Source organism: Schistocerca serialis, chromosome 10 (genome assembly GCF_023864345.2).
Source record: "Schistocerca serialis cubense isolate TAMUIC-IGC-003099 chromosome 10, iqSchSeri2.2, whole genome shotgun sequence".
Classification (NCBI taxonomy): domain Eukaryota; kingdom Metazoa; phylum Arthropoda; class Insecta; order Orthoptera; family Acrididae; genus Schistocerca; species Schistocerca serialis.
Genome location: NC_064647.1, coordinates 209,056,242 through 209,082,980, shown reverse-complemented (window position 1 = coordinate 209,082,980; position 26,739 = coordinate 209,056,242). Strand labels below are relative to the sequence as shown.

At 43.7% G+C, this 26,739-nt stretch overlaps 2 protein-coding genes across 2 annotated transcripts in view; both read left to right on the top strand.

Annotated features, from left to right (window-relative positions):
- LOC126424698 (uncharacterized) overlaps positions 1 to 3,945 on the top strand; it is a 30,393-nt gene extending 26,448 nt beyond the window's left edge. The window contains exon 6 of the mRNA XM_050087423.1: positions 3,321 to 3,945. Coding sequence (XP_049943380.1) covers positions 3,321 to 3,409 — 89 coding nt within the window. The 3' untranslated portion in view covers positions 3,410 to 3,945. The remainder of the gene's footprint in view (positions 1 to 3,320) is intronic.
- An 11,420-nt stretch (positions 3,946 to 15,365) lies between these two features.
- The window catches only part of LOC126425258 (uncharacterized), a 53,019-nt gene continuing 41,645 nt past the window's right edge, over positions 15,366 to 26,739 (top strand). The window contains exon 1 of the mRNA XM_050088229.1: positions 15,366 to 15,462. The gene's annotated coding sequence lies outside the window, so the exon portion shown is untranslated. The remainder of the gene's footprint in view (positions 15,463 to 26,739) is intronic.

Here is a 26,739-nt window from a genome sequence, read left to right as displayed (position 1 = left end):
GCGCTTCAGTCTGGAACCGCGTGACCGCTACGGTCGCGGGTTCGAATCCTGCCTCGGGCATGGATGTGTGTGATGTCCTTAGATTAGTTAGGTTTAATTAGTTCTAAGTTCTAGGCGACTGATGACCTCAGATGTTAAGTCGCATAGTGCTCAGAGCCATTTGAACCATTTGAACAAAATCCTAGAACACACCGAATGCATTTTCAATGTAAATTACAGTTACCGATGTAAAAATCTCGCTTGACACACATTCTGTCCACGGCACGAAGACTAACTTACAACTTCAAGTTCAAACAAAGATTGTATTTCTCGACCCCGAGACAAAGACTAACTACTTTTGGCGCACTTGAAAAGCGATATATTTCAGAATCAACATCTAGGGTGCTCTAGAACGGGCAATTGGTCAAATTACCATTTGCACATAGTTTTCTGCAAACATGAGTGATCAGTTACAAAGAAAACACGCCTCTTGAGATCAGTAAAATTTATAAGAATAACAGTAATTGTATATTATTGTAAATAATTGTGAAACACAGTTCTGTAAAGATTATGGTGTACGTCACATCTCCAAAATAATTTTTCATAGAAGTACAGTCATAGGGAAAGACAATATAAAATTTTAATCTTTCATATGACTGTAATTTTATAAATGAATTTCCTTACGGAAAACTAGAAGAGTTCTTCATTTAACAGGTAATAAAATGTTCAATGCTACCGAAGAATGCTAAACATTACATGGATGGACTGCATAACTAATGAGGAAGTACTGAACAGAACTGAGGAGCCAAGAAATTCGTGGTAAACGTAACTAAAAGAGGGGATCGATTTCTAGCACACATTCTTAGACAGCAACTTATCACGATTTTAGTGCTGGAGAGATGCGTGGATGGTAAAAATCTTAGGCGAAGACCAAGAGATGAATACATGTAAATAGGTCGAGCGAGGTGGCGCAGTGGTTAGCACTCTGGATTCGCATTCGGGAGGATGGTGGTTCAAACCCGCGTCCGGCCATCCCGATTTACGTTTTCCGTGATTTCGCTAAATCACTTCAGGAAAATGCCGGAATGGTTTCTTTGAAAGGGCACGACCGATTTCCTTCCGCATTATTCCCTAATCCGTTGGGGCCGATGGCCTCGCAGTTTGGTGTCCTCTGCCAACTAAATCAACGAACCAACCATGTAAACAGATCCAGGAAATAGGCTGCAATATTTATTCGGAGATAAAGAGGCTGCACAGAATAGAGCTGCTTCAAACCCGTCTTCTGACTGAAAACCACAACAAAACAACAACCTGTTAAGTGCGTGATATACACAATTTACGGTCAAATAAAACAAATAGAACTTATATGATAATTAAATTCTGTTAAAATAAAAAATAAAAATAATGTAGCAAAGTGTTAGTGAAAAACTTGGAAAAGGACGAAAATTAAATAAATGTTTCCATAGAACACACCGATCCCACAGGCTCGTTTCTTTCACTTCAGATTTGCAAATTCAGGTAAGACATAGATAAAAAATAACGGAATCGCAAATTTCGTCAAACAGTATCGTGATCTACTGTTGATCAAAGTTACCCGTAATTCTGATTGCTAGGCGTATAACGCTAAATAATAAAACCACTGACAGAAAACATTTTTAAACAATTCTCATTTTAAATAAGATACGCTACTGGCCATTAAAATTGCTACACCAAGAAGAAATGCAGATGATAAACGGGTATTCATAGGAAAAATATATTATACTAGAACTGACATGTGATTACGTTTTCAGGCAGTTTGGGTGCATAGATCCTGAGAAATAAGTACCCAGAACAACCATCTCTGGCCGTAAGAACGACCTTGATACACGTGGGCATTGAGTCAAATATAGCTTGGATGGCGTGTACAGGTACAGCTGCCCATGCGGCTTCAACACGATACCACAGTTCTTCAAGAGTAGTGACTGGCGTATTGTGACGAGCCAGTCGCTCTGCCACCATTGACCAGACGTTTTCAATTGGTGAGAGATCTGGAGAATGTGCTGGCCAGGGCAGCAGTCGAACATTTTGTGTATCCAGAAAGGCCCGTACAGGACCTGCAACATGACGTCGAGCATTATCCTGCTGAAATGTAGGTTTTCGCAGGGATCGAATGAAGGGTAGAGCCACGGGTCGTAACACATCTGAAATGTAACGTCCATTGTTCAAAGTGCCGTCAATGCGAACAAGAGGTGACCGAGATGTGTAACCAATGGCACCCCATACCAATACGCAGGGTGATACGCCAGTATGGCGATGACGAATACACGCTTCGAATGTGCGTGCACTGCGATGTCGCCAAACACGGATGCCCCATCCTGATGCTGTAAACAGAACCTGGACTCATCGGAAAAAAGGACGTTTCGCGATTCGTGCACCCAGGCTCGTCGTTGAGTACACCATCGCAGGCACTCCTGTCTGTGATGCAGCGTCAAGGGTAACTGCAGCCATGGTCTTCCAGCTGATAGTCCATGTTGCTGCAAACGTCGTCGAACTGTTCGTGCAGACGGTTGTTGTCTTGCAAACGTCCCCATCTGTTGACTCAGGGATCGAGACGTGGCTGCACGATCTGTTACAGCCATTCGGATAAGATGCCTGTTATCTCGACTGCTAGTGATACGAGGCCATTGGGATCCAGCACAGCGTTCCGTATTACCCTCCTGAGCCCACAGATTCCGTATTCTGCTAACAGTCATTGGATCTCGACCAACGCGAGCAGCAATGTCGCGATACGATAAACCGCAATCGCGATAGGCTACAATCCGACCTTTATCAAAGTCATAAACGTGATGGTACGCATTTCTCCTCCTTACACGAGGCATCACAACGACGTTTCACCAGGCAACGCTGGTCAACTGCTGTTTATGTACGAGAAATCGGTTGGAAACTTTCCTGATGTCAGCATGTTGTAGGTGTCGCCACTGGCGCCAACCTTGTGTGAATGCTCTGAAAAGCTAATCATTTGCATTTCACAGCATCTTCTTTCTGTCGGTTAAATTTCGCGTCTGTAGTACGTCATCTTCGTGGTGTAGCAATTTTAATGGGCAGTAGTGTAAATTCGTAGTTTTACTGCTTTTGTCCTCGCAGACGGAAACGTCAGGCTAGATTTCGAAAAGAAATTCACCAACAGCTTATCTCAAAAGTTCGTGCACGTATTATTTCGCTTTCGAAACTACCACAGAATGACTCTCCATGTACACTCTATCTCTCTAGTTTTAACTGTTTGATGTTATGGACGGTTCCTGACATAACATCTCGTGTAGTCGTAGCGCATAGCGTGAGCTCACCATGTTTTCGTGTTGCAGTTGTGCTGGCGCGGAGTGTCGTGGTGGTGGTGAGGACAGCTCGCCAGCAACTACAGGCGGTGAAAGCCGCCGGCGCTGCCGATTGCTGAGGAAAACAACCGAAGCACCCGCCGCCGGAACTCTACCGACAACTTTTGTGACCACGGCCTCCGGTCCGTGTTTTTCAGCGGATAGCTGACGGGCCACACGTAATGCTGCAGCGAGAGTTGTGTTATTGGTCCAGACTGTTGATTCCTGAAGCTGTGCGGTGGCCCTCCGATGCAATTAGCAACAAGCGAGCCTTTGATGAGAGTCCAGAATACGGCATTCTTCATTGGGAATTGCGGATGTTCAGTTTCTGGATTAAATAAATCTTTAACCTTGTATCTCTCAATGAGCAGGATTCACAGGACGCAAATTTTTCTATTTGTCTTCGACTGTTATTTCCAGCAATAAAGACTGCCATTTCGACCGCGGGATCATTTTCGAGCAGGAAACTTTCATTCCCAAGGACATGCCAGAAATTATAAAAATTATAATGATCTCCTAGCACATATCATTTTTTTCCACGTGCCACGAAACGTTTATATACGCCCGAGATTGAAATTCGTCTGACTAGTGCTTCATCATCATCATTTATTGCCTTATCGGGCCTTTAAGGCCTACAGCAAGAAGAACAAAAGGAAAAGTAAAGACAAAAAGACTTACAAAAGTACTCTATACAGTAGTAAAAGTTACATATGTACATTACAGCTTAAAGAAAAACGAAAAAATAAACAGGGCATTCAATCAAAGGTTTAAAAGGCAAGAGGGATACATTACAGAAACAAAAAAAACAAAAAAAACACACACGCAGTGTCTGTCAATTACACGAGAGGAGGGAGCTGTTGCAGATGGCAGTCCATCTCATCCGGTCGTTGGCGTCCTCCTCCACGGCTGCTGGTTCCACTTCTTTCAGGATCGTTGTTATCCTATCCTTCCATCGAGTTCTTGGGCGTCCTCTAGGGCGTTTTCCTGTGGGTTGAGAGTGGAGGACTCTGTTTGGAAGGGATCCGTCTGCCCGTAGGATGTGGCCAAACCATTGGAGTCTCTTCTGCGCCAATATTCGTCCAATGTGTGGCTTTCCATACCGCTGGTATAAATCTTCTTTTTTTCTTCGTTCCCATTTACCTTCCATGGCATTGTAGATGGGTCCATATATCTTCCGAAGTACCTTCCTTTCAAATGCACATATTGCTTCTTCTGCTGTTGCTGATGTTGCCCAAGTTTCACAGCCGTATAAAAGTACTGGTCTCACCAGTGTCGTGTATAGGTGGATCTTGTTCTTCTGCGATATCAGCCGAGATCTGAAAAGATTGTTCAGGCTAAAGAACATGCGATTAGCATTTGTTATACGTTGCTGTACTTCTTTCGTTACTTCACTTCTATTTGTTAGTATGGAGCCCAGGTACTTGAACTCTTCAACTCGTTCGAAGGTATGCCTGTCGACATCAATGGAAGGAGGGAGATCTCGGCGGCGTGATACAACAAGATATTTAGTTTTTTCCTCGTTCACCACCAGCCCAATTTTCTCTGCATTGTGGAGGAATCGGGAAGTATCCCTGCGTACTTGCTCTAGAGTGTCGCCAAGGATCACAACATCATCAGCAAATGCCAAGATTGTGTCTGCTCCCACCATCTCCATCTCTCTGGTTCGACAAGTGTCACGGCTTACTTTTTCCAGGGCCAAATTGAATAATATTGGCGCCAATGGATCTCCTTGTCTCAATCCATTTTGTATACTGAATGATGGTGATAGTTGATTACCAAACCGCACTTGGGCCGTAGACTGAGAGTAGCAAGCAGCAATTAAGCGGATGTATTTTGATGGGATGCCAAGTTCCTCTAACGTTTCCCATAACGTGGCGCGGTCAATGCTGTCATAAGCTTGTCGAAAATCGATGAAGATGAGGTGTAGATCCTTATTGAATTCGTAGAATTTTTCTATCAACTGCCTCAGAGTAAATATGTGATCAATTGTCGATCGTCCAGCAACGAACCCACATTGATAGGTCCCTACAATTCCTTCAGCCAGTGGTTTCATGCGGTTTAGTAGCAGTGTTGTAAAAGCTTTGTAGCCAATTTCAAGTAACGAAATCCCTCGGTAGTTGGATACATGAGTAGCATCTCCCTTCTTGAATATGGGACATATGATTGCTCCCTTCCATTCCTCAGGAATAACTTCTGCTTCCCAGATGGTAGAAATTAATCGTTTCAAAGCACCCACCAGTGTTTCCCCTCCCAAGCGAAGCATCTCAGCTGTGATACCACTACCTCCTGGAGCCTTGTTGTTCTTGAGTGCTTTTAGGGCAACACTGATTTCTTCCTCAGATGGTTCAGGGACTTCAACTCTGTCAAAACGGGCATCCGTCTGTGTTGTCCCTACTGGTGGGTTGTCGGGATTCAATAGGTTTTCAAAATGTTTTTTAAATAGGGTTGCTTGCTCTTCTGGCGGTACAACTTCACCCGTCTCATTCGTTAGGACCAATGTACGTTGTCTGTATGCGCCTCTGGCGAATCTTGAGGCCTGGAAAAACGAGCGTGACGACTTTGCTTCTTCGACTGCAATCAACAGACTTTTGTGGTGGTCCCGTTTCTTCTTTCTCATGAGTTGGTCCGTGTTACGCCTCGCTTCGTAGTAAGCTACCCTTGCTTCTTCCGAGAGTTGCTGTAGCCATTTTATCCTCTTCGCTGATCTAATCTCAACAGATTCTCGACATTGTTCATCGAACCAAGGTTTACTTCTTCGTTTTGCATCGCAAACTAGTTCTTCATTTGCACTTTCTAACACTGCATTCCTCAGCAGCATCCATGCGTTCTCCACACTGGTAGGGTTCTCTGTTATTGTGAGATGTTCTGCAATTTTTTCTTGATAGCGCTGTCTCACTTCTACATCTTTCAACTTATTCTTGTCGAAGCGGACCATCATTTCAGAATTTCTTCTCCACATGGTTGAAAGTTTCAGACGTAGTTTGACTACCACTAAGAAATGGTCTGAATTCATATCTGCCCCGCGAAAGGATCTTACATGCTCGACACTACAATGATGTCTTCGGTCAACAAGAACGTGATCGATCTGGTTCATCGTACTTCCATCTGGGGATATCCAGGTTACTTTATGCACTGCTTTGCGGGGGAAGTATGTGCTTCTAACGATCATTCTCCTTGTATCGGCAAGGTTAATTAATTTGATACCATTCTCGTTGCTTGTTTCATGGATACTATCAGGCCCTATCGTTGGACGATACTGCACTTCTCTTCCCACTTGGGCATTGAAGTCTCCCATTATCAACTGAATTGAGTGTCTTGGGAGTTTGTCTACTACATTCTCTAGTTCTAGATAGAAGTTATTCTTTGTTTCTTCATCGGCATCCTCTGATGGGGCATGACAGTTGACTAGGCAGATCTTATATGGTTTAGCTGACTAGTGCTTGCTGAGAAAATTTTGTACTTAAAAATGACGGTCGAAATTGTAACGCTGATGCTTGAACATAAAGCTAACAGTCGAAGGCGAAAAAAGGCTGGTAAGAAAAGTCGAATTTTCTTACAGAATAATACGATGTAATCACTTGGTTTGACTTGAGGCTGGTATAAAATTATTTGGCGAAAATGAACACGGCTGTTTAGAAAAGGGATATAGTTTCGACCGTGAATAGGAGAAAATATTGAACGGATCCATTCCAGACACATTCGACATCGTCAGAGGTCTGGAATGATACGAATTTTGTTTAGACGAAGTCATACTGTCTCTAATGTCTTCCTTCCTTTGTACTCTATCCAGTAAGCAATTAGGAGGAAAAAATTACTTTCTTGCAAATGAAATTTGTGACTATTTTAAAAATGGTTGCAACTGTAAATCACTTTCAGTGAGCTGCCGTACTCTAAGCATGGTGTCAAGAAAAAGACATGTTGTTAGTTGCATCGAAATGTATTGTGTAGAATGAAAAAATGATATGCCCGAAAACTTGTCCTGTCGTTTACTGAATACTTAACTAACATCTTTTCGGAAGTCTGCTCAATCGTGTCATTACAAATCAAACAGATTTTCTGGCTGATATCTTAAGCGTTTTCTGTAAGCATTGCAGAAAATCAATGTGTGTGGCGAAAATGATCTGCATTTTTACTCTCTGCTGCCTCCTAAGAAACATTCATATGACAAGAAGTGCCCTACGTCATACATAGAAAGAAAAGTCAAAAATCAGTTTGTAACATTCAGCGTTCGATTTGTGAAGCAAATCACGTAGAAACTGGACGAAGTTTACTTTTTTAGATGCTGTGTTTATTAATAAAGAAGTACTATGACTGTGTTTACTATGTGCTGTCAGTTTCTTTTTTATGAACTAATTTTTAATATTATTCTGCTGACAATGTTTGTATGGAGCATAGCATTACGTGTAAATGAAAAGAAGAGCGGCGAACAGTTCAAACACAAAGAGAATACAAGTTTCTGAAACGTGGTACTACACGAGAATACTAAAGAGTAGATGCGCAGATCCAACAATTAATGAAAAGGTAAGGAATATAGCTGTGAAGAACAGAGTCTTACGGCACAACCTGAAAGGTAGGTGTGCGTTTAAAAAACAGTGACTGCTCACGGAAGTGGTGATAGTCAAGCTCTTATACTTTCAACACACGCAAAATGTAGAATTCTAATGCCACAGAAGGACAATTCGAGGACGGTATCTAACTTGTAAATTTGAGTAGAAATAATCTCTCTCTCTCTCTCTCTCTCTCTTTCACACAAACACACACACACACACACTCACACACACACACACATACCCACCCACCCATCCACCCATACCCACCTACACACTCACAATATAGGCACACTTTCAAAAACTCAACGAAACCGAAGAAACGGGGCCAGCATACACTATGCGACCAAAAGATTTCAAACACCCCCCAAAACATAGGTTTTTCATATTAGCTGCGTCTGGCTGCCACCTACTGCCAGACACTCCATATCAGCGACCTCAGTAGTCACTGGACATAGTGAGAGGGCAGAATGGAGCGCTCCGCGGAACTCAATGACTTCTAACGTGGTCAGGTGATTGTGTGTCACTTGTGTCGTACATATGCACGTGAGATTTCCACACTCCTAAACATCCCTTGGTCCACTGTTTCCGATGTGATAGTGAAGTGGAAACGTGAAGGGACACGTACAGCACCAAAGCGTACACACCGACGTTTGCTGACTGACGGCGACCACCGACAGTTGAAGAGGGTCGTAATGTGTAATAGGCAGACATCTATCCAGACCATGACACAGGAATTCCAAACTGCATCAGGATCCACTGCAAGTACTATGACAGTTAGGCGGGAGGTGAGAAAACTTGGATTTCATGGTCGAATCAATCAAATCAAATGTGTGAAATCTTATGGGACTTAACTGCTAAGGTCATCAGTCCCTAAGCCTACACACTGCTTAACCTAAATTATCCTAACGACAAACACACACACCCATGCCCGAGGGAGGACTCCAAGCTCCGCCGGGACTAGCCGCACAGCCCATGACTGTAGCTAAAGACGATTTCATGGTCGAGCGGCTGCTCGTAAGCCACACATCGCGCCCGTAAATGCCATACGATGCCTCACTTGGTGTAAGGAGCGTAAACATTGGACGATTGAACAGTGGAAAAACGTTGTGTGGAGTGACGAATCACGGTACACAATGTGGCCATCTGATGGAAGGGTGTGGGTATGGCGAATGCCCGGTAAACGTCATCTGCCGGCGTGTGTAATGCCAACAGTAAAATTCGGAGGCGGTGGTGTTGTGATCGTGTTTTTCATGCAGGGGGCTTGCAGCCCTTGTTGTTTTGCGTGGCACTATCACAACACAGGCCTACATTGATGTTTTAAGCACCTTCTTGTTTCACACCTTGAAGAGCAATTCGGGGATTGCGATTGCATCTTTCAACACAATCGAGCACCAGTTCGTAATGCATGGCCTGTGCGGAGTGGTTCCACGACAGTAACATCCCTGTAATGGACTGACCTGCACACAGTCCTGACCGGAATTCTACAGAACACCTTTGGGATGTTTTGGAACGCCGACTTGGTTGCAGTCCTCATTGACCGAATCGATACCCCTCCTCAGTGCAGCACACCGTGAAGAACAGGCTGCCATTCCCAAAGACACCTTCCAGCACGTCCTGATTGAACGTATGCGTGCGAGAGTGGAATCTGTTATCAAGGCTAAGGGTGGGCCGACACTATATTGAAATCCAGCATTACCGATGGAGGGCGCCATACGAACTTGTAAATCATTTTTAGGCAGGTGTCCGGATGCTTTTGATCACATAATGTTTCTAATACTTGTACACGGTCCAGTCACATTAATGTGACCACCGCGTATGGTCGACGTGCAATAAAAACTAACAGTGGAGGGCGGAAAACAGTGGAGTCGCAATGCCGAAACGGAGCGATTTATCTGAAACCCAAAAAGACGTGATCATTGGCTTTACGACCGAAGGTACATGCCTTTCAGAAACGTTCGCGTGCCGCAGTCGTTAAGGTTCACCGCACATGGCAAAATAGCGCTTTCCAAAACCGTCGCGTAGTCAACAGTGGTGAACCATGGGCCGGAGATGACAGGGGTGACGACGGCTGCGGAGATGTTTACGGGCGAATATAAGAGCAACTGCTGAGCAATGTCGACCAAAATGAAACAAGGGGCAACTGACAGTATCTCCAGAGCGATCGTTCAGCGAAAGTTGCTGCGTATGGGCCTCTGCAGCAGGCGCCGGGTTCATACACCACAGGCCATTAAAATTGCTACACCAAGAAGAAATACAGATGATAAACGGGTATTCATTGGAAAAATATATTATACTAGAACTGACATGTTATTACATTTTCACGCAATTTGGGTGCCTAGATCCTGGGAAATCAGTACCCAGAACAACCACCTCTGGGCGTAATAACGGCCTTGATACGCCTGGGCATTGAGTCAAACAGAGCTTGGATGGCGTGTTCAGGTACAGCTGTCCATGCAGCTTCAACACGATACCACAGTTCATCAAGAGTAGCGACTGGCGTATTGTGACGAGCCAGTTGCTCGGTCACCATTGACCAGAAGTTTTCAATTGGTGAGAGATCTGGACAACGTGCTGGCCAGGACAGCAGTCGAACATTTTCTGTATCCAGAGAGGCCCGTAAGGGACTTGCAACATGCGGTCGTGCATTATCCTGCTGAACTGTAGGGTTTCGCAGAGATCGAATGAAGGGTAGAGCCACGGGTCGTGAGATCTGAAATGTAACGTCCACTGTTCAAAGTGCCGTCAATGCGAACAAGAGGTGACCGAGATATGTAACCAATGCACCCCATACCATCACGCCGGGTGATACTCCAGTATGGCGATGACGAATACACGCTTCCGATGTGCGTTCACCGCGATGTCGCCGAACCCGGATGCGACCATGATGATGCTGTAAACAGAACCTGGATTCATCCGAAAAAGTGACCTTTTGCCGCTCGTGCACCCTGGTTAGTCGTTGAGTACACCGTCGCAGGTGCTCCTGTCTGTGATGCAGCGCCGGCCGGAATGACCGAGTGGTTCTAGGCGCTTCAGTCTGGAGCCGCGCGACCGTTACGGTCGCAGGTTCGAATCCTGCTTCGGGCATGGATGTGTGTGATGTCCTTAGGTTAATTAGGTTTAAGTAGTTGTAAGTTCTAGGGGACTTATGACCTCAGAATTTAAGTCCCATAGTGCTCGAAGCCATTTTTTTGTGATGCAGCGTCAAGGATAACCGCAACTATGGTCTCCGAGCTGATAGTCCATGCTGCTGCAAACGTCGTCGAACTGTTCGTGGAGATAGTTGTTGTCTTGCAAACGTCCCCATCTGTTGACTCAGGGATGGTGACGTGGCTGCACGATCCGTTACAGCCATGCCGATAAGATGCCTGTCATCTCGACTGCTAGTGATACGAGGCCGTTGGGATCCAGCACGGCGTTCCGTATTACCCCCCTGAACCCGCCGATTTCATATTCTGCCAACAGTCATTGGATCTCGACCAACACGAGCAGCCATGTCGCGATACGATAAACCGCAATCGCGATGGGCTACAATCCGACCTTTATTAAAGTCGGAAACGTGCTGTTTGTGTATGAGAAATCGGTTGGAAACTTTCCTGATGTCAGCACGTTGTAGGTGTCGCCACTGGCGCCAGCCTTGTGTGAATGCCTTGAAACGCTTATGAGTTGCATATCACAACATCTTCTTCCTGTCGGTTAAATTTCGCGCCTATAACACGTGATCTTCGTGGTGAAGCAATTTTAATGGCCAGTAGTGTATACCCACGCTGACTGCCGATCATCGGCGACGACGACTGGAATTTGCACGCCAGTACCACAACCAGGCGTCCACTGATTGGCGACAGGTGGTTTTTTCAAATGAACCACGCTTTATGCTCCATGGGACAATGGCAGTTCGCGTGCATGGCGTGAGACGTCTGGAAGTAAACACCCTGTAACAATCCTCGGAAGGGTCCAGATCTGAGGGCATTCCCTGGATGGTCTCGTCATTCTGGAATGCATAGTGGACCTACTTGCATCTACTTGTGGCCATGTGCACTTCCCTACATTTAATTTGCTTTTCCTCGGTTCAATGGCATCTACCATCTGGACAGTGGAACGTGTCACAAAACTCGCAGTGTAACGTGCATGTTTCGAAGAGGTTCAACTACATCTACGTCTACGTGATTACTCTGCCTGGCAGAGGGTTCAATGAACCACCTTCATGCTGTCTCTCTATCGGTCCACACTCGAACGGCGTGCGGGAAAAACGAGCTCTTAAATTTTTCTGTGCTAGCCCTGATTTCTCTTATTTTATCGTGATGATCATTTCTCCCTTTGTAGGTGGGTGCCAACAAAATGTTTTCGCAATCGGAGGAGAAAAATGGTGATTGACATCTCATGAGGAAATCTCGTCGCAACGAAAAACGCCTTTGTTTTAATGATTGCCACTCCAATCCAAGTATCATGTCTGTGATCCTATCTCCCCTGTTTCGCGATAATACAAAACGAGCTGCCCTTCTTTGTACTTTTTCGATGTCATCCGTCAGTCCCACCTGATGCGGATCCCACACCGCACAGCAGTACTCCAGAATAGGGCGGACAAGCGTGGTGTAAGCAGTCTCTTTCGTAGAACTGTTGCACCTTCTAAGTGTTCTGCCAATGAATCGCAGTCTTTGCTTTGCTCTACCCACAATATTATCTGTGTGATCATTCCAATTTAGGTTATTTGTAATTGTAATCCTTAAGTATTTAGCTGAATTTACAGCCTTCAGATTTGCGTGACTTATCGCGTAATCGAAATTTAGCTGATTTCTTTTAGTTCAAATGGCTCTGAGCACTATGGGACATAACATCTATGGTCATCAGTCCCCTAGAACTTAGAACTACTTAAACCTAACTAACCTAAGGACAGCACACAACACCCAGTCATCACGAGGCAGAGAAAATCCCTGACCCCGCCGGGAATCGAACACGGGAACCCGGGCGCGGGATGCGAGAACGCTACCGCACGACCACGAGCTGCGGACACACAGATATTTTATGTAAATAATTTTGCAAGTCGTTTTGATCAACCGATGACTTTACAAGACGGTAAACGGCTACTCAGATTGTCTCCTATGTCGTTAATATAGATCAGGAACAATAGAGGGCCTATGACACTTCCTTGGGGAACGCCGGATATTACTTCTGTTTTACTCGATGACTTTCCGTGTATTACTACGAACTGTGACCTTTCTGACAGGAAATCACGAATCCAGTACAACTGAGGCGATACTTCGTAGGCACGCAGTTTGGTTAGAAGACACTTGTGAGGAACGGTGTCGAAAGCCTTCTGGAAATCTAAAAATATGGAATCAATTTGACATCCCCTGTCGATAGCACTTATTACTTCATGAGTATAAAGAGCTAGTTGTGTTTCACAAGAACGATATTTTCTGAAACCGTGCTGACTATGTGTCAATAAATCGTTTTCTTCGAGGTACTTCATAACGTTCGAATGCAGTATATATGTTCCAAAACCCTACTGCAAATCGACGTTAGTGACATAGGCCTGTAATTTAGCGGATTACTCGTACTTCCCTTTTTGGGTATTGGTGTGACTTGAGGAATTTTCCAGTCTTTAGGTACGAGCTTTCTGTGAGCTAGTGGTTGTATATAGCTGCTAATACTCTGAGAGGAACCTGACTGGTATACAATCTGGACCGGAGGCCTTGCCTTTATTAAGTGTTTTAAGCTGCTTTGTTATACCGAGGATATCTACTTCTATGTTTCTCATCTTGGCAGTTGTTCTTGACTGGAATTAGGAATATTTACTTCGTCTTCTTTGGTGGAGGAGTTTCGGGAAACCGTGTTTAATAACTCTGCTTTAGTGGCACTGTCATCAGTGACTTCACCGTTGTTATCGCGCAGTGAAGGTATTGATTGCGTATTTTGCCACTGGTGTGCTTAATGTATGACCAGAATCTCTTTGGGTTTTCTGCCAGATTTCGAGACAGAATTTCGTTGTGGAAATTATTAAAAGCATCTCGCACTGAAGTGTTACCACACTCCTTTGGACATTAACCTCCCCTGATTTAACCTCAATCGAAAATCTATGGGACCACCTCGACCGGGCTGTTCCCGCCATGGATCCTCCTCCAGCCGAAACACTGGAGTCGACATGGCTCCATAAGCCTGACAGTACCTTCCAGAATGTCACTGATTCTCTTGCTGCGCGTCTGCAGTGCAAAAGGTGATTGTTCAGGTTTTTTGCAGGTGCTCACAGTAATGTGACTGGAGAGGGTGCATTGCACAGAGGTACTGTTTCGTAAAGGCACTGGACTACATGGAACATGCGTTAGCTTTCTGCTTATAGCGTCTAGCTCTGCAAGGAATATGTCTCTTCAGTCCTGCTGAAACATGTACGTTTGATATAAATGAAGCTTCAAGTATTATTAAAATTGCGTAACTGACTGTAATCTGAAATACAACTGAAACTTCCTGGCAGATTAAAACTGTGTGCCGGACCGAGACTCGAACTCGGGACCTTCGCCTTTCGCGGGCAAGTGCTCTACCAACTGAGCTACCCGAGCACGACTCACGCCCGGTACTCACAGCTTTAATTCCGCCAGTACCTCGTCTCCTACCTTCCAAACTTTACAGAAGCTCTCCTGCGAAAACTTGCAGAACTAGCACTCCTGAAAGAAAGGATATTGCGGAGACATGGCTTAACCACAGCCTGGGGGTTGTTTCTAGAATGAAATTTTCATTCTACAGCGGAGTGTGCGCTGATATGAAGTGGTTCGCAGGAGAGCTTCTGTTAAGTTTGGAAGGTAGGAGACGAGGTACTGGCAGAATTGAAGCTGTGAGGACGGGGCGTGAGTCGTGCTCGGGCAGCTCAGTCGGTAGAGCACTTGCCCGCGAAAGGGAAAGGTCCCGAGTTCGAGTCTCGGTCTGGCACACAGTTTTAATCTGCCAGGAAGTTTCATATCAGCGCACACTCCGCTGTAGAGTGAAAATTTCATTCCTGAAATACAACTGTTAGAATAGGCATGCCATGTGGCTCAAATGGCTCTGAGCACTATGGGACTTAACTGCTGAGGTCATCAGTCTCCTAGAACTTAGAACTACTTAAACCTAACTAACTTAAGGATATCACACACATCTATGCGCGAGGCAGGATTCAAACCTGCGACCATAGCGGTAGGTTTGGTACCGACAGGGCATACACGCCCTCGTTTCGCGCTGGGGAAAGGCACAGAATGGGATGGAGATTACCTGAAAAATAGGGTGTGCAGGTAAAACACCATTCTTTGTTGGCGCATTGCTTTCTGGGCAACCTTCGTAGCTTCTGCCATGGTATCAGATAAAAACTTCAACATCGAAGTGAATGACTCTGGTGCAGCGTGTTTTTGTACCGACGTTCGCGGAATACACATGAGAGGGGCCTCTCTGCCACTTGTGGCCCGCATAATGGTCCAGCCTCCTCCTCTCCCCCTCCCCCCTCCTGGCATCACGCGGCCCGCGCGGCTATCACAGCACGCGGGGTCACAACAGTCGCCTTGTGACCGGCTCCGCGAACACATCACCGCGCTCTGCTACACCACGACGTGCATTTCGCCGAGGTAAGCTGTGCAGCAAATGGGAGAGCCAGCGACAAATGTGGAAGTACCTTCTGGGCTTAACGGTGTACTTCCGGATATTCAGCCGAGCTGCTGATTCCGTTCTACACACGATATTCCGACGACCGACGCAACCCTAGTCTTCAGGTGCTGCCAGTTTTGTTGTTATGTGTGCTCGCTGCCTGGAATGCAACGCCACTGAACTGTTGGTGGTCTCACTCCGCTATTTATAGCCGAGTTCGACTCCCGCACCCACTACGCCCTTTGATGTCCTTTTTGTTTTTTAGAGCCCGCAATGACATTCCGTGTTACGTATATTTTCCCAGCACTGGTGGACGTGATGGTCGGCTAGAACTTAATAAATTGAGTTCCGGACGCCTAGTTAAAGCCTCCGTCCAGTTATAACAGGTCATCATCATCATCATAAACTAAAGGCTATGCCTTGTCGATTTAGCCACGTCACTTTCTCCATTGTCATCCTTTTCAGTTTCTTCATACGATTTTATCCCCATATCTTCTTTGATGGCCGGCCGGAGTGGCCGAGCGGTCGCAGGTTCGAATCCTGCCTCGGGCATGGATGTGTGTGATGTCCTTAGGTTAGTTAGGTTTAAGTAGTTCTAAGTTCTTGGGAACTGATGACCTCAGATGTTAAGTCCCATAGTGCTCAGAGCCATTTGAACCATTTTTCTTTGATGTTATTAAAATACGTTGCTCTTTGCCTGCCTATTGGTTTTTTCCCTAAAACTTTTCCTTCAAATACATTCTTTAGGAATTGGTTGTGTCTCATTATGTGCCCTGTCATTTTTGATTTTCTTCTTCGTATATAATTTAGCAGGGTTCTGTTCTCATTCACTTCTCTTAAGACCTATTCATTACTTTTTCTGTCTATCCAGCTTGTTTTCGTCATTCTTCTCCATCTCCACATTTACATTGGTTCCAGTTCTTTTTCTCTGCCTTTCCCAGAGTCAACGCTTCTCATCCGAATGTTAAGACACTCCAGACAAAAGTTTTGGCTAACTTTTTCCTACTTTCCAGGCTTATGATTATCTGTCAGTAAATTCATTTTATTTTGGAAAGCTTGCTTTGCCAAGGCTATTCTGCTCTTTATATACGTGATACATTTATTGTCGCCAGCAGGTCATCCGACGCATTTATTACGACAGGCTTGTTAACCCTCGCAATGCCAAGGGGCGGAAAGGGGGGGGGGGAGGTGGTACTTTATGCCCACCTTTTGAAGAAATTGTAATCTAGTCAGTTCCTTTATATTCTAAAACTTTGAAAAATAAATGTATTGTTTGTAATAAATTCTTCTACCGGATAATATATATAATGTCGTGTGACTAGGGCCTCCCGTCGGGTAGACCGTTCGCCGGGTGCAAGTCTTTCTATTTGACGCCACTTCGGCGACTTGCGCGTCGAATGAGATGAAATGATGATGATAAGGACAACACAACACCCAGTCCCTGAGCGGAGAAAATCTCCGACCCAGCCGGGAATCAAACCCGGGCCCTTAGGATTGACGTTCTGTCGCGCTGACCTCTCAGCTACCGGGGGCAGACTTCTACCAGATGCCAAATATCTTTTACATTTTTCAGTTAAACCTCATACAAAAATTTAAGTCTCAATAACATATTAAACTTTCCCCAATGAATGCCCTATTCAATATTTCGATGTTCAGAGCCTTACTAACACGTCAACATCTGCTTGAGAAGTATACTAAGAGTAAAAATCAACGACAGTGAACGAAATTTGTATTTTTAAAATTCTTCTTTGTAGTGGTCATGAATTCAGTAGTACACATTATTGAAAGTACTTTGATACTGCTAAGAGTGTTCTGAAAGATATTGTCAGGTTCTGGACCATACTTACACATCAGTACCCTTATAAAAATCAAGTTGTTGATCTAATTCAACAACAACTGACGATTTTTTTCTTTTTTAAAGTTTCTTCGGTTGGGCACGAGGTACCCTTCTCCTCCCTCTTGCTAGCGAGTTGCGGAAAATTAACTACGCCCTCCTATGAACCTGCCGTATTGTATTGTATTGTATTGTATTGTATTTCATGGTTACATCCCAGTCAGTGGTCTGCGACAGCAGATTTGCTTAGTTGCTTTAGTCAGTTGTGCTGAATCTCTACTCAGCTGTTCTAATGGTCTGGTCCACTGGTCCACTTAAGAAACAGCTTGGCTGAACACCCGAAACTACGCTATTTGTCAAACACGCCGACAGAACCTGGATGGTCACACGAGTATGATGACCAGCACGTGGCTTTGCGGTAAGGCTGTTCGTTAATCGAAACATTTGGATCCGTCTGTTTTAACTGACTTTATTAAGAGTGGGAAGATTGGACAGACTATTTTGAATTTTGTACCTCGCAGAATATCTAGAACAATTATCGACAGATCTCAAGTTGATTCCGCATTTCTGGTTTCCAGAAGTTTTCGACACCGTTCCTCACAAGCGGCTACTAATCGAACTGCGTGCCTACGGTCTAGCCATGTCCAAGGGAACATTGTATCAAGCCACCAGACACTGTAAAATAAAAACACTGCACTGCCGTGTTTAGTAGATCTGTTGCATCTTCTGAGTATTCTGCCAATAAAACACAGTCACTGATTCGCCTTCCCAACAACGATTTCTGTGATGGTTCAGATTTAAATTGTTTTTAATTATAATTATTAGATATTTAGTTGAACCTATAATCTACAACTTGACGTGTCTTCTTTAAAGTAAGTAGCAAACTGTCTTTTCCTACATTGCTGATGTTTCTACCTGGAGTTTCCAATGTATGACCTTTAAATTTGTGTTATTTATCGTGTGCCTGAAACTGAACGATCTTTTTTTAGTACTCAGGTGAAGGACTTCACATTTTTTCTTGTTAAAGGTCAACTGCCACGTTGTGAATCATACTGATATCGTGTCGAAATGATTCTCGAATTCGTTTTGATCATCCGATGACTACTAGACGGTGAACGAGAGCTTAATGAGGTTGGTTGGTTTGTGAGATTAAAGGGACCAGACTGCAACGGTCATCGGTCCCTAGAGCTTCATACGCATGAACTCTATGAGTGCTGCTCAGATTGTCTGCTGATCGTTTATATACATTAAGAATAGTAGAGCGCCAAAAACACTCCCTTGAGGACCGCAAATATCACGTCTGTTCTACTAGATGACTTCGCACAATGTGATCTTTCTGGCAGGAAATCACGAATCCACTTGCACAGCTGATACCGATACACCGTAGGCACGTGATTCGATTACAGGCCGCTTGTGAGCGACGGTATTAGAAACTTTTTGGGAATCTAAAAATACAGAATTAACTTGAGATCTGCTGTCGGTAATACTCATTAATTCTTGTAAGTAAAGAGTCCGCTGTGTTTCCAAAAACGATGTTTTCTGAATCGGCGTCGTTGTGTGTCAATAGTCATTTTTATCCGCAGTAGTTCATGTGCTTCAAAATCTTGCCACAGACCAATGTATGATTACTTCGATTTCCTGTAACAAGCTAGCATTGAGAAAAAATGAGGAACGAAGTCGATCGCGTCTTTTTAAAGCAATGGTGCCGGCTCATTGGCGGATGTGTACAGGTACCTTAAATATACTGGCTTTTATGGCATCTATTCATAAGGGGGGAATTATGTTGAAAAGCAATCTGTGAAGTATATACTACAGGAAAGAATAGAATTCCAGTTACAAACGGGGAACAATATACTGAAATCTGCTCCGATTCATTAATTAAAATAACTTTTGTTTTAAATAACGGCGCACAACATTGCTAGGTATGTGTGGCGTGAGGTGCCCTAAAGTATTACATGTAAAATGCTTACGTGATCTATCGAAAAACTAAATGTCTCAAGGAATCTTTGATAAACTTACACATGAAAAAATATTATTATTATTATTATTATTATTATTATTATTAGCAGGTGTCGGTAAAATATCGGTGTCTCTTTCTAAGGACCGTAAATTATTTATTATTTCTTACCTCAAAATATTGTCTTTGAAATGGTAATCGATCGCCGTGAAGCGGCCTATTTGAATCCAACTGATAGTCCACAAATTACGATAAATACTGCACATGCCTTGAAGTTAGTAATATATTCAAGTAAGGCCTGTCAAAAAGAAATTATTTACTCACTCTCAGGCGTTTACGCCTAAGAGAAGCTATGGAAACATTAAAATAAATGTTACGGGCGGTAATGGCGGCCAACAATGACTTCTATTGCGCGATCTTTCCGCGCTACTCCAGGCACTGAAAATTAGAGACAGGATGTCCACTTAAGTGAAAAAATAATTACTCTATCTGTAACATACTTTAACAACTATTAAATTATTACAGACTCACAATGTGCGATCGCAGGCCGTTGCGTGCATTCCAGAACAAGAGAAAACTAGTAGTGAATTCTTTATCCTTGAGCAATGATTAACAAATATAATCTTTTCATTGTAATTACACACAACAAAGAGTTTCTTTATTATTATACAATTTCTATGCCGATCTTATCGACAATATTCTTAAATTAATTTTGGCCGGCCGGTGTGGCCGTGCGGTTAAAGGCGCTTCAGTCTGGAACCGCGTGACCGCTACGGTCGCATGTTCGAATCCTGCCTCGGGCATGGATGTGTGTGATGTCCTTAGGTTAGTTAGGTTTAATTAGTTCTAAGTTCTAGGCGACCTCAGAAGTTAAGTCGCATAGTGCTCAGAGCCATTAAATTAATTTTAGTTCCTTTTTTCTTTATATACGCCTCTATCAAAGTCTTTGCGTATAATCAAAAATATTTCAGTAAAAAAAGTGTTCACTTTATTTGATGTCATCATTAGGTATCGGTACAGCTGCACGTTAACCCCGGACGTTTCTTTCTTTCGTCTCTCAGGTGAGCGTACCAGGACCACTAATATCCTCAGTAAACAAAGTATATACACTTTCGTTAACTGCCTTCTGCGGAGGATGTTGGGTGTTTTCGGAGATGTATCTCCGAAGCAGTTATGACCCTTGGGGCGTTACCATGAGGAATACTCAGTGAACTGCTATGAAGAAAAACACAATCTGTCATGCGTCTGTGAGTGCGTTTCATGTCGCAGTTGACAGCTGTGTCTCTGTCACCACTGGAAGTCAACAAAAAACTCAGGCTCGCTTGCACAGTCCGAAGGCACTGCACGTAACACTCCACCTCACGGAAATGTTTTAGTTTCCCTAAACCACATCTGTTTCCAGTTAATATACGCTAACCAACTTTCTTAGCTGTGTGTTGCTCCATCTCTGCAACGTAATACACCAGCAACTCTCCGCGGCATGAACGCGAAAAGTTATTCGTAGGCTCCCGGAGGTATGTGACGCCAGATGTCCACGCACGCGGCACGAAATTCCCGAAAAATTTCGAGACGGTGTTCTATGAGCGCGGAGCTGTGCCCGAAAGCGTCCCAGGCGTTTTCCACCAGGTCCACAGCAGACGAATCTGGTGGCCAAGAAATAACGTGAGAGGGAGGTTACACGTGGTACCCCTTCCTGTCGAGTGTTGTTCGTGAGTGAAAGCACAAAATAACTTTCATTTTCCAAATTATAGCCCTGTTACACGTGCAACCTCCCTCTTACTAATCGGTCTATCCTGCTTGCGATATAAACTATGACCGTGGATCGCGTGTATGTCTAAGGGATTTTTTCTAATTGTATAAGGCTATCGTTCCTGAAGAAGTGATACCGATAAGTAGGAGGAAAGTGTACATCCGACTCTTCTGATGGAAAGTCTACTAAAATTAAAAGTAATTAAACCGAACAGGGCTATAATTTGGAAAATGGAAGTTATTTTGTGCATTCACTCACGAACAACACTGGACAGAAAGGGGTACCACTGGTCATGAGTCCAAAGTTATACTAATGAATGAAAAGGAAGTAATTAACGGTCGCCAGCCCACTAGGGCAATTTACGTCCAAAACCCTATACAAGATGATGTATTATTAAACACTGAAGTGGCAACTAAAGATTGCCACGTTTTCTTAAAATTTTTTTTTTTAATTTTAAGTGAGTATGTAGTGATAAAGTTATAAACGTGTCAAGATGAGTTAATGGCTTACCATTAGTAACTTGACGGGAACTGCACCTACAATAATTTTATCGTACGATATCCGAGTACGAACATTCAGTTTTACTACTACTCTAAGAATCATTATCGGCTTGAATGTATCGTGACTGAAAGTTGACGTGTTTTCTTTAAATCTTACTGAAATTTTTTACGAGTGCCACATAAATTACTGCTTAATGTATATTACGAACAGTGTTTAGCAGCGTATTCGATGTCATTCAATATCACAGCTGTGCAGTTTCGATACATCGTTGTAAAGATTCACTGCTTTTTTCGGAATACCAGTTACATGGAAAGTTCTCAAGAGGGGTACCAGTCTGTGGAATCGGTTGGGTAAGCAAAATAAGAGAAGCGATAGTAGTGGAGGCAGAAGTTGTGTTTTCCATTCAGTGAGGAGATAAGTGGAGTGGTCTTTTTTCGTGCCGGTGTTGCATAATGGGCACAACAAGCGGACCGCGTCGGTCAGGGAGTACCGAGTCACGTGTTTAGCGTCAAGCAACTTCCGTACGGCGCCGAATAGCTCATGTGATTGTAAAGGAATTACATAAATTTTTTTTATGAATGTATAGACACTAGTTCAACGACCAGAGATTAATGCGTAAAGCATTTGCTGAACAAAAGAAGCTTAACGCTCTTCATTTATTAGTTTTAGAATACCTTTCGCTGTTATCCTGTCCTAGTGTTAACACGTGTTCTGCCATTTCTTACTGATAAAAACTGGGTTAAATAATGAAAGTGATTTTGAAGCAGAGCGATTTCGTCTTTTGTGATACCATGGGTCCCAGATCCTGAAATTCTGGAAATTATTACTACTATTTTAATTTTGTGCAGAGAATTTAGATGGAGGCAACTATCTTCACGGCGACGCTGCTCAACAATAGAGGTACGCGAATGTGTTCATCTTTTTCCTTTCGTGGCCGCTACCGACATTTAGAACCTGCAGTCTTTCTTTTCATTTAATTTCGAAGTTCACGCATTTACGTTCTAAGATGAATAAATGCACTTAACTGTAATTCTTTTTATCCAGGCAACGGGGGACGATTGCATTCAAAATGTGCGTGCCTCTATCCCGTTCGTACGTTCGCATACATTTGAGTGTGTACAAACGTAACTATATTTCCTACACAGTATTAACGCTTTGTTTTTTTTTTCCTTTTTTTTTTTTGACCACTCATTCGCGAATGTACGTGCCCTCTTATTTGATGTAGTCAGGCGGCCGTATTCTTTGATAACATTATTTGTAATATTCAGTGGCTTAGTTTCTACAAGCTAAGCAGGGATGGCTAGAGGACAAATGTAAGGATGTAGAGGCTTGTCTCACTAGGGGTAAGATAGATACTGCCTACAGGAAAATTAAAGAGACCTTGGGAGAGAAGAGAACCACTTGTATGAATATCAAGAGCTCAGATGGCAACCCAGTTCTAAGCAAAGAAGGGAAGGCAGAAAGGTGGAAGGAGTATATAGAGGGTTTATACAAGGGCGATGTTCTTGAGAACAATATTATGGAAATGGAAGAGGATGTAGATGAAGATGAAATGGGAGATAAGATACTGCGTGAAGAGTCCGACACAGCACTGAAAGACCTGAGTCGAAACAAGGCCCCGGGAGTAGATGACATTCCATTAGAACTACTGATGGCCTTGGGAGAGCCAGTCATGACAAAACTCTACCATCTGGTGAGCAAGATGTATGAGACAGGCGAAATACCCACAGACTTCAAGAAGAATATAATAATTCCAATCCCAAAGAAAGCAGGTGTTGACAGATGTGAAAATTACCGAACTGTCAGTTTAATAAGTCACAGCTGCAAAATACTAATGCAAATTCTTTACAGACGAATGGAAAAACTGGTAGAAGCGGACCTCGGGGAAGATCAGTTTGGATTCCGTAGAAATGTTGGAACACGTGAGGCAATACTAACCTTACGACTTATCTTAGATGAAAGATTAAGAAAAGGCAAACCCACGTTTCTAGCATTTGTAGACTTAGAGAAAGCTTTTGACAACGTTAACTGGAATACTCTCTTTCAAATTCTGAAGGTGGCAGGGTTAAAATACAGGGAGCGAAAGGCTATTTACAATTTGTACAGAAACCAGATGGCAGTTATAAGAGTCGAGGGGCATGAAAGGGAAGCAGTGGTTGGGAAAGGAGTGAGACAGGGTTGTAACCTCTCCCCGATGTTATTCAATCTGTATATTGAGCAAGCAGTAAAGGAAACAAAAGAAAAATTCGGAGTAGGTATTAAAATCCATGGAGAAGAAATAAAAACTTTGAGGTTCGCCGATGACATTGTAATTCTGTCAGAGACAGCAAAGGACTTGGAACAGCAGTTGAACGGAATGGACAGTGTCTTGAAAGGAGGATATAAGATGAACATCAACAAAAGCAAAACGAGGATAATGGAATGTAGTCAAATTAAATCGGGTGATGCTGAGGGGATTAGATTAGGAAATGAGAGACTTAAAGTAGTAAAGGAGTTTTGCTATTTAGGGAGTAAAATAACTGATGATGGTCGAAGTAGAGAGGATATAAAATGCAGACTGGCAATGGCAAGGAAATCGTTTCTGAAGAAGAGAAATTTGTTAACATCGAGTATAGATTTAAGTGTCAGGAAGTCGTTTCTCAAAGTATTTGTATGGAGTGTAGCCATGTATGGAAGTGAAACGTGGACAATAAATAGCTTAGACAAGAAGAGAATAGAAGCTTTCGAAATGTGGTGCTACAGAAGAATGCTGAAGATTAGATGGGTAGATCACATAACTAATGAGGAAGTATTGAATAGGATTGGGGAGAAGAGAAGTTTGTGGCACAACTTGACCAGAAGAAGGGATCGGTTGGTAGGACATGTTCTGAGGCATCAAGGGATCACCAATTTAGTATTGGAGGGAAGCGTGGAGGGTAAAAATCGTAGAGGGAGACCAAGAGATGAATACACTAAGCAGATTCAGAAGGATGTAGGTTGCAGTAGGTACTGGGAGATGAAAAAGCTTGCACAGGATAGAGTAGCATGGAGAGCTGCATCAAACCAGTCTCAGGACTGAAGACCACAACAACAACAACAACAACAAGTTTCTACAATTGATCTTTGCCTGTGTCGCAACAGTGCTTCACGAGAAATATTTATTACGCGACATCCACAATAACTTTTATTTCAAAATTTCAACGACCGACTGAATAAAGATTTTTCTAACAATAACAATAGCAAAGCGTAATAATATAAGAAGGCGCGTTACATGATCCATATGGTTTTTTTATCTACAGATGGCGCAAGACGCGTCACCCAATGCAAAGATTTACCAAATACCCCTCTGCGAGGAATGCCTTTTCATTTTTACAGAAACAGGGAAAACGAATTTCTTTTTGTACAAATCGAGTTACTGCTAATCTGAATATCCTCCTTTTAAAATTCATACACATTTACACGCCTTCGAATCAAAACGGAAATTATTTATTCCGCTCTGCTGGTGCTTCGAAAATATGGTGCTACAAGGATTCAACAGCTTCTTTAGGTGTATACTGTATACGGTTCAATACAGAGCCATTTGTACCTCTCTTGAAGCCATGTATTCTACACCTATGGAGCGGTCTAAGGCGCTGCAGTCATGGACTGTGCGGCTGGTCCTGGCGGAGATTCGAGTCGTACCTCGGGCATGGGTGTGTGTGTGTTTGTCCTTAGGATAATTTAGGTTAAGCAGTGTGTAAGCTTGGGGACTGATGACCTTAGCAATTAAGTCCCATAAGATTTCACACAAATTTGAACATTTTTTTTCTACGCCTATGAGCGCGCCTTCAGTGAAGACAGGGGAGATGCCCTTCAGCATTGGAAGCCAAATGCAATCGGATAAATTTTTCATTCAAGGCATGGCATTCATGGATAGTCTCGATCTAAAAGTAAAGCCTACATTTATTAATTTCTGACCGCTTTCATGAGGGGAGATAAAATTGCGACCGTTTCTACCAGCTTCGGAAGTTGGTATCCAGTTTTACATAGTACAAGATTTTTTCCAGTATGATCTTGACCAACTCAGCTGTCAGATTTCAGTATATTATTTGAATACATGCTTGTAAAGTATAAATATAAATTTTAAAAAAAGCACTCCGTCTTCAGGCCACGAGTGGCCTACCGGGACAATCCGACCGCCGTGTCATCCTCAGTAGCGGATAGGAGGGGCGTGGGGTCAGCACACCGCTCTCCTGGTCGTAACGACGGTATTCTTGACCGAAGCCGCTACTATTCGGTCGAGTAGCTCCTCAATTGGCATCACGAGGCTGAGTGCACCCCGAAAAATGGCAACAGAGCATGGCGGCCTGGATGGTGACCCATCCAAGTGCCGACCACGCCCAACAGCGCTTAACTTCGGTGATCTCACAGGAACCGGTGTATCCACTGCGGCAACGGCAGATATAATTTTCTCGTTGAAGCTCAGTGGTACATATGCACTGAGGTGACAAAAGCCATGGCTAATATGGTGTCGGACCTACCTTTGTCCAGCTTAGTGCCGCAGCTCGACATGCCATGGACTCAACAAGCCGCTGGAAGTCCATTCCAGAACTAATGTGCAGCGCTGCCTCTACAGTTGTCCATAATCACTAAAGTGTTGACGGTGCAGGATTTTTTGCACGAACTGACCTCTCGATTCTGTCCCATGAATGTCTGATGGGATTCATGTCGGACGATCTGGGGGGCCAAATCTTTCCCTCGACCTGTCCAGGATGTTCCCCAAACCAATCGTGAACAATTGTGTCCCGTTGACATGACGCACTGTCATGGAAACATGCAGTCCATGAATGGGCTCCAATAAGCCGAACATAGCCATTTCCAGTCAATGACCCGTTTAGTTGGACCAGAGGACACAGTCCATTCCATGTAAATACAGCCCACACCATTACGGAGCCATCACCAGCTTGCACATTGCCTTGTTGCCAACTTGGGTTGTTGGCCCCAAAGGGCTTCCGCCAGACTCGAACCCTACTATCAGCTCTTACCAGCTGAAATCGTGGGTCATCTGGCAAGGCCACGGTATTCCAATCGTCTTGGATCCAACCGCTACGGTCACACGGAGAGGGGCTGTAAGCCATGTCGTGCTGTTAGCAAAGGCACCCACGTCGGTCGTCTGCTGCCGCAGGCCATTAAAACCAAATTTCAACGCACTGTTCTAACGCATACGATTGGCCAACACCCCACATCGATTTCTACTG